At 32.8% G+C, this 15,178-nt stretch overlaps 1 protein-coding gene across 1 annotated transcript in view; it reads right to left on the minus strand.

Moving 5' to 3' along the window:
- The window catches only part of LOC139514993 (somatostatin receptor type 2-like), a 7,731-nt gene extending 4,576 nt beyond the window's left edge, over positions 1–3,155 (minus strand). Inside the window, exon 1 of the mRNA XM_071304555.1 lies at positions 3,021–3,155. Within this exon, the coding sequence (XP_071160656.1) occupies positions 3,021–3,044 (24 nt within the window). The 5' untranslated portion in view covers positions 3,045–3,155. The remainder of the gene's footprint in view (positions 1–3,020) is intronic.
- Between the last annotated feature and the right edge of the window lie 12,023 nt (positions 3,156–15,178).

The raw sequence follows: 15,178 nt of genomic DNA on the forward strand, positions 1-15,178 counted from the left end.
TTATTGAATTTTTACCTGCATCAAATGTTATTGAATGAATGAATGAATGAATGAATGAATGAATGAATGAATGAATGAATGAATGAATGAATGAATGAATGAATGAATGAATGAATGAATGAATGAATGAATGAATGAATGAATGAATGAATGAATGAATGAATGAATGAATGAATGAATGAATGAATGAATGAATGAATGAATGAATGAATGAATGAATGAATGAATGAATGAATGAATGAATGAATGAATGAATGAATGAATGAATGAATGAATGAATGAATGAATGAATGAATGAATGAATGAATGAATGAATGAATGAATGAATGAATGAATGAATGAATGAATGAATGAATGAATGAATGAATGAATGAATGAATGAATGAATGAATGAATGAATGAATGAATGAATGAATGAATGAATGAATGAATGAATGAATGAATGAATGAATGAATGAATGAATGAATGAATGAATGAATGAATGAATGAATGAATGAATGAATGAATGAATGAATGAATGAATGAATGAATGAATGAATGAATGAATGAATGAATGAATGAATGAATGAATGAATGAATGAATGAATGAATGAATGAATGAATGAATACTTTATTACTCCCGATATATCGTCAAGCAAATTATTAGATTTTTAAAATGATTCATGAATTAGTTATGGTATTTTTAACACAGCAGTTAATGTAAAAATATATATATATATATATATATATAACTTATAACAGCTTTTTAATTTCTCAGTACAAATACGTCATTTTACATTCCGTTATAATACTTATGTCCTTAATATATGCAAAGGTATTTTTTTACAAAATGTTATCATATTTTACGATTTTATCGCGTTCATTGTCATTCACTTTTATAAAACATAAGATTATTACACTAAATCTTATTAATAAACATGTCCGCCTCCGCTTGCGGGATTGTCTCTCTGCGTTTAATATCTTTTGTTGGACTCGAGGTGTTTTCTGCTTTATGGTGGGGTTGCTGTTGAACATTACACGAATCTGTTTTCTATCTTATGTTAAATATAAACCATTATTTAATGCCGATTATTGCTCCCGTTTGAGATCAGACAGCGATACGACACGAAATGTAAAATAGTCGGAATACTATCCTTAATTATCTGGAATGTCCTATCATTGTCTGAACGCAGTCGTTTAAGTTCGTAACAGATTCCTACGGGTCGGGAAGGGTCTGAATAGTTCGGCGAAGCACCCCGACAGTTATGTGCGTCCCGTAACATTCGGGAAAACTCAGCCGATGTTGTGTAGTCGGATTACAATCGTGCCTATGTCGTGACAGATTTTGCTGTATGGGATCAAAATGTTCTGTTTATTCCTGATCTGGAGAATTTTTCATTGCTGTTTTTCTGCCGATTGAGTTCAGATTGCACCCAGATCTTGTCGTTTGCGAACCGTTGTTGCCGAAACCGTTCCGGAACAGTCCCGTTATTAATACGAAATTCGTTAATGATACCAACGTCAGAGTCCCGACAATTACAGAATACAATACGACTATGATATGTCAAATTTGTGACCCTTGATACGCTAAGATACGCAAATGTGCCACTTCGATGTGTCGATATTTCTGACGAAGCGGGGCCGATGGTAATTCACGAGTTACGTCCCTTTGTTTGACACTATCATGAACAAACTATTGTTATATCAAGCACCATATATGCTGTTATTTACATGTGGATATTATTAAAATAATCTTTTTAAATATATTTTGATACTGTAAACATGTGTAAAAAAAATTAGAGAAACACATTTGATCACTTTTCAGAACTCAGTCCCAGTGAAATAGGCCCTATGTGTCCCTATGTGCCATAGTAGGGATACTAATTTAATATTCATTTAATATTCCACGAGTTAATTTAATATTTATGTTTTGGTAAGTATTTTTACTGCTGTAACCAAATTATTTTAACACAGAAATAAATGTCTACTCAATTAATACAAGGGGTAGTCAAAATATTCATGAATAATGGATCTGACAAGACAGGATTAAAATGATAAAAAGCAGGAGTTCCTTTTCATTACTGATACCTGGTCCTACCTTTTTCATTTACACTTAAAATATATCATAATGCAAGTATTCTGAATGTAAAATCTTCATTATTTTAAATAAAAGGAAATTAATTTGCAATCCTTGTATGAACAAACTAAATATAACAATAAATGTTGTCTCATTGATTTCATGCAAGTTAGTTCTAATACTATTAATTATAAAAAAAAAACCACACTAAATCAAGAAATAAATGGTTCTTATCATTAACTTGAAAATAAATAAGAACAAAAAAGACTCAGTAAATTTTTCTTCTTCTATTTGAAAAAAATAATAATAACATTAAAAAAAATATGCATTTTCATATTTATATAAAAGTATTTCAGAGCAGTTTCTGGGGGCTAAGTCACCAATTATGTTTTAGATCACAAGTCAAAATTAAGTCACACTTCATGTCAGTATGTTCATGCTTTGAATAAGATTGATTAAAATGCTACTCTGAAAGAGATTGTTTTAAGGCAGTGCTCAACCATTTGATTTTCAGGGAGGGGGGTGGGGGCTATGGATTTTTTTCCAGGCAAAGTTTTTTTCGCCTTTGGTGAAAAACAATCAATTTTTTGGCGACAAGTCGAAAACAATTCTTTTCTTTCAATTTTAACATTTCATTTAATGGCAGCTGAGAGTAAAACAAACATTTTTTTTTCTCAAGATCAAAAACAAATTATTTTTGTATCCAAAAGTTGGAAACAAACTTTTTTTCCCAATAGCCCCCCCCCCCCCCCCCCCCCCCCCCCCCCCCCCCCTCCTCCAGAAAATCAAATGGTTGTTGGCTGCCTAAGTTCAAATTTAGGACAATACTTTTTCATTTACTTTTGTAGGATTCCTTTATCACAAAAAAAAAATTATTATTATAAACAATGAATGAGTTTTGTGTCAGTCATCTAAAGCAGTTAAGGTTGTGCTAAGACAGTACTGCTTGTAAGATTTTCTTACCTTGTTTTTAGTTAAGTCAAACATTTCACCGACTTAAAGAGAATTGTTAATCCAGTCAAATGTTCACAGCTGAACTCGCCATTGTTTTTTTCAAACAAACACACTAAATGTGTTTACATTGTGTTCAGATGCCAGTTGACGTGGATGGTAAGACCAAAAAACTACAATTTAGTTCCAGTAGGGATTCCTAAGGGGTAATAGAACGTTAGACTTGTTTGGTTTTTTTTAACTTTGAGATACGTATAAGTTATCTTTATATAGTATATATAATCTTTGTTTATCTGTGAAAAAAGAAAAAAAATAACACTATTAACAATCAATTTCGCATAATTTATAAACGTCGATCAACGGCGTTACGTAATTGTTAAAAGACGGCCAATTTAACATGTTTAAGTATTATTTTCTTTATTAAGAAGAACCATGATCAACCATCCTTTAAAAAATCAAAGGAAATCTATTTCTAACCTTAATGGCAATTTAAAAACAGACAAAAAAAAAGTCCAAATTGGCGCCAAATTATTTTTTCCGCGAAATTAACGCAATTTCAGAATGGCGAGGTTTAATATCAGTCCCATTGTTGTCTTAAGAAAGTAGCAATAACGGTCGTTTCTAAGGACTTGCTTTCCGACTGCACGAGTGGAAAGTTTGAAGTTTAGTTTTAAATTGCATAGAGAATTTTTCAAACTGATATAGGATAAGAGATGTATTGATATTCATTTGCAAAAGGCACAATGGCAAAAGGTTGATTTCTCTTAGTTGCAGCTCATAATTTGCATTCATTGATGTGTACATATTTTGCTATCAGATGTATGAATAAAATTGTCACAATAAAAAAATAAAGTTTAAAGTTAAGATTATTTCGTTTAGTGTTAACTGTTGTCTTTAACCCTTTTGCTGCCGACCGTTTTTCAAGTTTGCATTTCATATATGCCGGAAAATACGACAACTCGACGTCTGTGACGTAACATGCAAAACAACGACGTCATTCAAAATATGACGTCTTGACATAATGACCGTTACATTTGGGACCCATTTGAGAAAAATATAACACTGTGTAATAGTCGGTCTTTTAATTGAAAGAGATACAGCATAGATGAGAAGTTTGCACAAATTTAACCATGGACATATATGTGTCCCTCCGGCAGCAAGAGGGATATGCATGAACTTAGGTATTACGCTGTTTCATCAATGCAGCTACTAGTTAATGAATTGTCCGAATGAGGGCAATGTGCAGTCTTTAAGAAGATTTATTGTAGAACTATGTATCTCGATGGTATTCCAAACTGCGATGGTCACGCTGAGGTGCAATGGTTTGACGCTAAAGTACGTTTTTGATCACGCTGAAGTGCGATGATGCATTCAACATCAACATGACGCCATCTTGTTATGAATTACGCCGAATTTCGATGGTGGTAACGCTGAAGTGTTATGGTATACAAAAAAAATACATTTTTAATGCTTTTCATGTCGATGTAGATGTCAATTTGCATGTTTGAAGCTGCTTCTCAGGTTTGTATGTTGATAAGGGCCTTATATATCAACTGTAAATACCGCGTGAAAAGGGGACGTTTTGTGGATACGGGAAAGTTAACCTTCTGTAGCTAATTTGTTTCTTCGAAATCTATAAAAAAAATTCCCTTTTACGCACGATGGAGCGTGTACTGACGTTAACAAAATACATACTGACCCGCAGACTTTCCGTATTTTAATATTACGAAGAAACGAGGATCTCAGACAGATCTAATATTGATATTGAAGTATGTCTTCATGTAGACGATCTCTAATTTAGTATGCAACTGTGGTTAAGAACAGACATAGATTATAATGAATTTAGATGTCTATACTTACTATTAAAAAAATCTAGATGTACTTTTCAAAATAATCTAGATTTTAAACAAACCATCATGTGTCAGATGGACTATCGCACATCAGCGAACGTATCATCGCACTTCAGCGGGATCATCGCACCTAACATTCCCTCTCGCACCTCTTAGTCCTATACATATTTACTGTCAATAATTAAGATTTTATATATACACAAATGAAACATATCCAAAAGGACTCATTCTTAATAATTAATCGGTGTTTTTTTTTAAGCGCTTCTTACCTAGATTTTACATGGACATATCCTTACCAACATTTATGATAGATGATACGACTTTTTCTTTCCTATTTTTAATATTCATTTTATTAGAAATGATAGCCCTAATGCAGTGTATGTATGTGGAAGTATAATTCCATTTGCAAAAATAAGGAGATATGGTATGATTGCCAATTAGACAACTTTCCACCAAAGTTCAATTGAAGAGGATTTAAGCAATTATTGGCAACCGTACGACCTTCTATAATGAGAAAATCCCATACCGACTGCCAGCTATAAAAACCCGGTTTATTTAACTTTTTAACCTGAACAAACTTATAGTTCTTATTGATGTACATGTTGTTTATTTTGTTTAGTACCCGGTTTGTTGTCTTGTGTTTGTGTGTTTACTTGTTTATCTTTTGCAATGTAATAAGAAAATAAATATAAAACTTTAAAATGTCGATATAAGTTAAATTGTGTTATTAATTTTTTTATTCACATACCTTGAAAGATAATATACTTTAAGAATTTTAATTCACTCAAACACACTGAAGGCTCCTCATTAATTTGATATCGTTGGTTGTTAAATTACAATTCACAGTATGTTAAAGTATTTCACTTATAACTGTACAAATAATCCATAATTGGCTGTCTTGCAAAGTAATATTGACGAGGGAAGCCTCGATTTGGATATTAACATCAGTCGACAGTGGCGCATTGTGAACGCAGAAAATCCAATATAACGGATAACTAAAAGTTAACACTATCATGGTGCAATAATACCTTGCTTGATTTAGCTGACGTTGACATATTTACAAATATTTAAAGTTTAGTAAAACTAGTGTCTAGTCGAATGTAAATGTTATAGTAAAACCGGCATGCATCGTAAGTCTCACAAAAGTCATATAGTTGCTGTTATATTATTGTAGTGTATGATATTGCTCTGCATGTAGGATCTGTTTGGCCTTTGAAAACTATTCCAACATTGTAACGAGCTAATCTAAGAAGTAAAGCTTCCTTTTGCAATTGAATTAAAAAATAGACTGAACAACTTTTATATCTTAGAATTATATACAGCAAGAAAATATAACAAACTGTTTTAACTTCAACAACTTTGGGCCCTATGCTAATAATTTATCCTGAATGGTAGGCTATCGACCGTATGTGTATCAATATATATCCTTTTGACTTGTTTATGAAACAGAGCAAACAACATGCAATATAATATGCACAGATTTTTTTTTTTTATATTTTTTGTTTTATATCTTGGCAAAACAATGGTATTTTATTGTTATGTTCTTGAAACCTGGAAACGCTTTAGTCAGGTGGTGCTGAAAGGATGGTGTAAAATACTGACTATTGAAAAAAACTAAAACAAACAAAAACAAACACTGTAACGAGTGAGAATGACTGGCCTCTACAACATTCCAGTTTACGACGGTTACCATCACACATTGATTTACCGACACGCTGGCTCTGTGTCTCCAGTCACGGGCGACATTTCACATCTTTCCATTTTTGCTTTGCATCATGGTGCTAATCTCTTGCTTTTGTCGAGATACACACCATTTATAAATTACTACTCATACACAGTTATCTGTGATTGATTGCTGAATGATGTGGCAAAGAATGTGTTTCGTGAATTTGTTTGCGAACACAGCTGGAAGGGGAGCAGAAATCACAAACGCAATGCTCTAAATTTTGATCGAGTTTTATTATACAATATGAATATCTGAGATCCGTGTCGGTGATATTATCGCTGTATAGCATCACATGTCGTTGGATTAACACCGAGAGTGCAAATTTATACATTTTGTATTACGCGATCACTTTCCCTCATCTGTATAACACATCGCGTTTTTGTATGGTCGCACTTTGTATTATAATGCTGTTCGATTTATATGGAGGGTGATACACGTACTTGCATGACATGAAGCGCTTTGACTTTCGACATCCCTGTCTAGGCCGTTCCAGGTGTTATTTCTTCCGACTAATTTTTATCTTGGTTTGTGTATTTGATATTGTTTTGGTTTTGACAATTTAGCGTTATATTTAACATTGTCATAATGCTCGAGGTTTGGCTAGCCACAAAACCAGGTTCAACCTGTAACTTAAAATGTCCTGTACCAAGTCAGGAATATTGCAGTTGTTATCCAATAGTTCGTTTCTATGTATTTTGCATTGTCGTTTTTTGTTGCACTTCTGTTTTTCTTTTGATTCGTTGTTTTCCTCGTCTTTTTTGTAACCCTGATTGTTTTTTTCTTAATCGATTTGTGACTTTTGAACAGTGATATATTCCTGTAGCCTTTATTGATGCATAATTTGCATTTGTGGATAATTGCATCATCTCATTAGGAATAATGTCGCAAAACATTTTGATGTGAAGATTGATTAACTTTATTCTTGTTTCATAAAACACTATATCATATGAATATTTCAAGTATAATATATGATAAACAGTAACTAGACAAATAACAATGCCAACTATAAATGTTCATATTATAACATGAAATCGTGTTTATTTGTTCCAGTATTTTATTCCGGAGAACTTCTTTTGGCTATGTCGGAAAGAGGGTGTATTTAAGTTCCTCCTTATTGAATAATTTCAAAAATAGTGTCACACTGAGCTACATTTACTCGGAGTATTTTTGTGATTTTACATTTTTCTAATCTGATTGATTACCATCAATTAATGAATTATTCATATGTTCATTGTTGGTTTGATCTAAATATATGTGTAGTTGAATTTGCAGATGCATACGATGAAATGGAAGTAGACATGTCACGCTTTTGTGTGGTAGATGTGTCATGGACATAATTTTGCACGGTTTGCTCATTCACTTGGCCTGGAATAGTAATACTTTGTCTAGCTTTAAACCTGGAATCACATAGAACGGTTTTTCATGTTGCTCTAAAACAGTGATTTGTAAAAGTTTTGCTGATTAAGAAATGTTTTTCATCCTACTTCCTTAATGGTTTTTTTCTGGATGGATTTATTTTCATACCATATTTTGCCCCCCTATCAAAAGAATATTTTTTTGCAAAAATGCAACTTGGTTTTGGTTAAGTTTTGAAAGATATAGCCGGGCTACTTAGTGTACCTGTAGCGTACATTCCACCACTTTGGGCTAAGTCTTCTTCTACTCCCTGGTGGGGAAAAAAATTTAACAATACTTTTAGATATTTGGATGATATATTGGCTCTAAATAATGACGACTTCAGTATGTATACTAAAGAAATTTATCCTGTAGAACTTACTTTAAATAAAGCTAATGATAACAGTGACCACTGCCCTTTCCTCGATCTTGATATCTATATCATAAACGGGAAGCTTAATACAAAAATTTATGATAAAAGAGATGATTTTTCATTTCCTATTGTTAATTATCCATTTTTAGATGGTGACGTTCCCTTGTCACCATCTTATGGTGTTTATATATCTCAACTTGTACGATTCGCTCGTGTATGTAACAATGTATTAGATTTTAGCTAGAGAAATTTATGTATTACTGAAAAATTATTACACCAGGGTTTTCGATATCACAAACTGGTCAAAACATTTACTAAATTTTATCACCGGTATAAGGAAATAATTCGTAAATATAACTCAACATGCAGACATCTTATACGTTCAGGTATTTCACATCCAAAATTTTATGGAAATATTCTTTATAAAGCACAAAAATGTCAGTATTCTCCTCAGAAACTAACAAAACCTTTAAATAGACTTATTAAAAGGGGATATAGTTACGATACTGTTGTCAGGTCATTAAAGATTGCATATTTTGGCTTTAACATTGATTCACTGATAGGGTCTTTGCATCGGAACTAAACACATTTATTTCTAAAAAAAACAGTTGTTGGCATGACACGGGTTATGTTCTTCTCATATATTTTATGATAGTATGATACTAAACCCCTAACGGGAGGGATTGTACCTGATATTCATATGATGAAGACATAATCTTTCAATCAGTTTAATTGAGGTCTGGAGCTGGCATGTCAGTTAACTGCTAGTAGTCTGTTGTTATTTATGTATTATTGTCATTTTATTTATTTTCTTTTGTTACATCTTTTGACATCAGACTCGGACTTCTCTTGAACTGAATTTTAATGTGCGTATTGTTATTGTTTTACTTTTCTACATTGGCTAGAGGTATAGGGGGAGGGTTGAGATCTCATAAACATGTTTAACCCCGCCGCAATTTTGCGCCTGTCCCAAGTCAGGAGCCTCTGGCCTTTGTTAGTCTTGTATGATTTTAAATTTTAGTTTCTTGTGTATAATTCGGAGTTTAGTATGACGTCCATTATCACTGTACTATTATGCATATTTTAGGGGCCAGCTGAAGGACACCTACGGGTGCGGGAATTCTCGCTACATTGAAGACCCATTGGTTGCCTTCGGCTGTTGTTTGCTCTATGGTCGGGTGGTTGTCGCTTTGACATATTCACCATTTCCTTTCTCAATTTTATTTTAAAACTTCAGATGAAGTTTTATGCGCACATTCTTTACCTTCATCATCTTCAAATTGAACATCTGATGGCTTCATTTCCCTGTAGCTAAAATATAGAACCTAAACCAACACTTAATTCAAATACACGTCGATGGTCATACAGCTTCTTGATGTCATCTTTGGCAACCGAACTGTTTGTGTTAAATTTGTAACTTTCCTTCCTTCGTAAACTTTTACACATTGCCTAAACGACGTTGTTTGTAGTAGTAAATTCAGTATCAGATATAATGTCAAATTGTGTGTTGTGTGACGGCTGCTTTAAAAGCCGACTGATGGACTGTCAAATGACACAAAAGCTACTCATATAAAAGAGTAAAATAACAAAAATTTAGAACTGAGAGGAAATTTCAAAACTTAAAGTCCGTTATGTAATGGCTAATCACATGCTCGTTTTTAAAGACCGCTCGATGAAGCAGCATTGTTAATATCATCTTCGTTTGGTTTTACTCGTTTTGGGAGACCGTTCGGTGCAGCAGCATTGTTAATATCATCTTCGTTTGGTTTTACTCGTTTTTGGAGACCGTTCGGTGAAGCAGCATTGTTAATATCATCTTCGTTTGGTTTTACTCGTTTTTAAAGACCGTTCGGTGAAGCAGCATTGTTAATATCATCTTCGTTTGGTTTTACTCGTTTTTGGTAAGGTCAAGGTCAAGTTCTCAATTGTGACTTTTGCTTGTTTTTGCATTTTCTCCAACACTGTGAGAGATACATATAAAAGAACAAGTGCAAAATGTCTGCTTTATTGTAATGAAGATATGCTACTTTTAGTCTTATACAATTAAATGGCATCTTAAAGGAGTTGGTGCCCCTGAAATGTCTTGATATGAGGTTATTTGATTATAACTTCAATTAAGTTCATTATAAAGACAGTTGACCTTATACAAAAGGTTAAGTGACAAATGACCTTGAAAAATGGCTACCGGAAGTGACCTTGAGAAAACCGGAAGTAGTTTTTTTTTGCACTTTTTTCACACAAAAGAACTCAGAATCCATATATTTTGTCATATGGATACAAAAACTGATTACTGAAGACTAAACATGACTTCCAACAAACCGGAAGTGGTCAATTATCTCCCATTCTACATACAAAAGTATATAGAAACTATATATTTTTGGAATCAGTGTGAAAGAAGCTATCATATGAGACCGGAAGTGACATTCATTTCATCGGAAGTAGCATATTATGTCCCTTATATCACTCATTAATATAATTAAACCATTACACATCCCATCAGTATGAAGAAACTACCTTCTTATTCAAATTTCTTTGCTGTGGAAAGACTTTCAATTGTTCTCTGAACAATTGGTTTTTAATATCATCTTCGTTTGGTTTTACTCGTTTTTGGAGACCGTTAGGTGAAGCAGCATTGTTAATATCATCTTCGTTTGGTTTTACTCGTTTTTGGAGACCGTTAGGTGAAGCAGCATTGTTAATATCATCTTCGTTTGGTTTTACTCGTTTTTTAAGACCGTTCGGTGAAGCAGCATTGTAAATAATATTATCATCTTCGTTTGGTTTTACTCGTTTTTGGAGACCGTTCGGTGAAGCAGCATTGTTAATATCATCTTCGTTTGGTTTTACTCGTTTTTGGAGACCGTTCGGTGAAGCAGCATTGTTAATGTCATCTTCGTTTGGTTTTACTCGTTTTTGGAGACCGTTCGGTGAAGCAGCATTGTTAATATGATCTTCGTTTGGTTTTACTCGTTTTTGGAGACCGTTCGGTGAATTAGCATTGTTAATATCATCTTCGTTTGGTTTTACTCGTTTTTGGAGACCGTTCGGTGAAGCAGCATTTTTAATATCATCTTCGTTTGGTTTTACTCGTTTTTGGAGACCGTTCGGTGAAGCAGCATTGTTAATATCATCTTCGTTTGGTTTTACTCGTTTTTGGAGACCGTTCGGTGAAGCAGCATTTTTAATATCATCTTCGTTTGGTTTTACTCGTTTTTGGAGATAATGTATTATTGTTAGAATATATGTATTCGTTTGGGTTTCACGCGTTTGAAGACCTTGTGGTGGTGTAGCGTTGTTAACATCCATGTGGTTTGGTTCTGCTCGTTTTTGGAGACGTGTAATGAAGTAGATTTGTTCAAATCCTCCTTATTTGGTTTGGCTAGTTTTTAAAGAACGTGCAATGGTGTAGCATAGTAAACATCCTTTATGTTGGTTTTGTTCGTTTTGAAAGACATTTCAGTGGTTTAACATTGTTAACATCCTTTTAGTTTGGTGTGGCTTGGTTTTGAAGACCGTTAGATGATGTAGCATTGTAAACATTCTCGTTGTTTGGTCACTAGTGGTGCCTGGTTCTGTCATAGACTTTCATACTACATCTTCTTATCTTTATTCAATAATAACTGCAAATACTCTTATATCGTGTGTGTCTTCTTGTTTTGTTCGCTTTTGTTATGTGCTATGTGTAAGTCTGATATTTCAAGCCTTTTGGAAACTGTTTGTTTTTCTAAGAAGTTTAACCATCATTCACAAATGTGGGTGTCGAGAGGCTTTGCTCACAAAAAATGTTTAACTCTGCTAAGTTATTTGTATGCCTGTCCAAAGTCATGATCCGGTAAATAAATGATTGTCGTTTTGCTTGTTTACCTCTTACAATGGTTCTGGGTACACACTCTTTAATTATGTTATTTTCATATTATGAGATGTTCAAAGTACAAAATAATCAAACCCAGGAAAGATCGGGTTCAAAAGAGAAGCAAAAGATATAAACTCATACGTCGACAAATGTTTTATTATACGATATATATTTGAATTTATGACCCGTAAATTCTTGAAATTGAGCAGATATGAATATCGACGGAATTCTTCTTCCTTTGTTTTATGATAATAGATTTAAACAAATAATATGTATTATAGTCCTATTGATACTCTGTATAATAAATTAACACGTTACAAGGATTAGAAAAATGTATCAAAATGTTTACTACATTTCTGAAAATAATTGCAATTTCTCAATCATCAATATAGATGTATATAACGTTTAAATGTGATCAACGTAAAATGATTTAATGTCTTTTAGGTGCAATAAGCTCAATAAACCTTAAATGGTTTCCTCAAAAACATCGTTTGTTATACATAACATTAATTTAATATGCATTGCATATTTTTTGTTAAGGTTGATGTTCAATACTAATAAATATTTTACGGCTATTTCTATTCAGCTATTGTCAGTAAAGGAAAATATATTAACGAAGATTTTGAATCAATAACCTTAGACGTTTGCTTATTCCGACTTAAATTATTAAAAAAAGAAAATACATTATCTGTAATTAATGCAATTTGAATGTTGAGACAAGAAATAAGGTGGAAGCAACATTTTTTCTGCATTTACATGGTAATCTTAACAAATTGGTATTTCAGATGGTAAAACGTAATATAACGAATTGAAATTATTTTAACGAATTTTAGAATGCTTTCTTGAATTTGTAACTATAAACTGTAATCTTCATAATCTGTTCTGGTTTCGTCAATATAATGGAATTTGGATGGTGTAAACTTCCCACTAACACCATACACCATTACACCATACACCATACACCATACACCATTACACCATACACCTTGTACCATTACACCATACACATTACATCATTGCACCATATGCCATACACCATAACACCATACACGTTTTAAGGGAAGTTTACACCATCCAAGGGCTGTGCCAAGTCAGGTATATGACAGTTGTTATCCACTCGTTTGATGTGTTTGAGCTTTTGATTTTGCCATTTCCTTATGAAATTTTTCATTTAGAATTTCCCTCAGAAATTGGTATGTTTGTTATTTTAATTTTTAAACCCAAGCAAAGGTGTGGTCTTTTTATTCTTGAGTGTGATTGCATATCACTGACATTTTTATGCTTATTGAATTTGCTATTGTGAATATCAGGAAAATTGACATTTTAACAACGTTTTCTAAAACAACATATAAAATAATTTTTTGAATATGGTGATCATATCAACAGGGAGAAGTAATCAATCGTTTGTAATACGTCGGTTTAGTCACTTTTCCTAAGTAATGCCTTAAATAAAGTCACTTTTCCTAAAATAAAACAGTATATAAAAGTAATTACTACTTCTGAGAAGTGCAATACGTATATAAAAGCAGTCACTATTCCCAAGTACATGTAATAGAATATATAAAAGTAGTCACTATTCATAAACAAAATTGTTGTACGAAAAATGAAAAAAATAGTCGTTTAAAGTTATCATTTTTCCATGAAGGGTAGTAAAAAAATCCCTGACAAACATTTGCCAGACAAACAAATAAATACAACAAAACAATTGTCAAATCCAATTTGAGATTGATCAGCTAAAAATGATTACTTTTACAATCACTCAACATGAAGCATTAAGATTACTTATGGATATGTTGTGTGAGAAGGCTTGTATTCACAGGACGTCAATTTCAAGTCCCATATAAAGCTTCAAGATTGTATGACCCTGTGTCGTTCACCTGCATCTGCAATAATAATCACTGTATGTTTAAATCATCATAATAGAACAATGATAAATTACTTCTATTCATATTTCGGTAATATACCCAGATTCATGGTCAGGAGATCTAGTGGTTGCGGGTGATCTATCCGACCCTAATAACTATCGTCCGATTGTATTGATCAGTGTTTTATCGAAGCTTTTTACACTACGATTTTGACAAATCGTTTACTCATTTGGTCCGAAGAAGACAATTTAATCGATAACCTATTTGGGCTTAGACCTGGCAAGTTAACTGTTGACGCTTTTTGTTTGTTTGTTTTACTTTGAATAATTTTGCCTACACTTCAAAATAAACAAAAACCTATTGTTCATTTGTGGACTTCCGTAAAACATTCCACAAAATTAGCAGGAGGATTCCCGTATATAAACTATTACGGGGTGGTGTTAGCTCAAATTTTGTAACTATGGTTAGATCAGTATATTCATCTATAAAAGTGCGTGTCAAAACTGCCGATTTACTGTCAGACTCATTTAAAAAAAATTCTAGGAGTGAAACCAGGGGAACCTTTATCTACTTCTTTTATAAATGACTTGATTGACGAAGACATGACTATTAGTCCTTCAGCTAACATAGTTAATGTTAATGAAGTTCTGATATACTTAATACTATTTGCAGACGATACCATATAACTTTGGAACTCTCCTGAAATTCTACAGGAAGTACTTGATAAACTTCTTATTTACTGTAATAAATGGAAAATAAAAGTGAATACTAACAAATCAAAAGTTGTATTAAAAACTGGCTGGCAACCAGTAACTGCAAAATGTTTCTACAATAACGAAGAACTGAAAAAATTGTCGATTCGTACATATATCTTGGTATGCTGATACACTCTAATGGAAAAAAAATTGCAAACACAGAAGCGATTAGCCTTACAAGGTTCATGATCTTTGGTACCTCTGAATAATTCTACGATTGGTTAAAACTTGACAAAGAAAAAGAAATGTGCTTTGTTCGATAGTATGGTTGCGTCTGTGATAAATTATGCTTCGGAATTTTGGGGTTCATCGTGGAAATGATGTTGAAATTATCCATAACCGTTTTTGTCGAT

The sequence above is a fragment of the Mytilus edulis genome, chromosome 3 (genome assembly GCF_963676685.1).
Source record: "Mytilus edulis chromosome 3, xbMytEdul2.2, whole genome shotgun sequence".
In the NCBI taxonomy this organism is placed as follows: domain Eukaryota; kingdom Metazoa; phylum Mollusca; class Bivalvia; order Mytilida; family Mytilidae; genus Mytilus; species Mytilus edulis.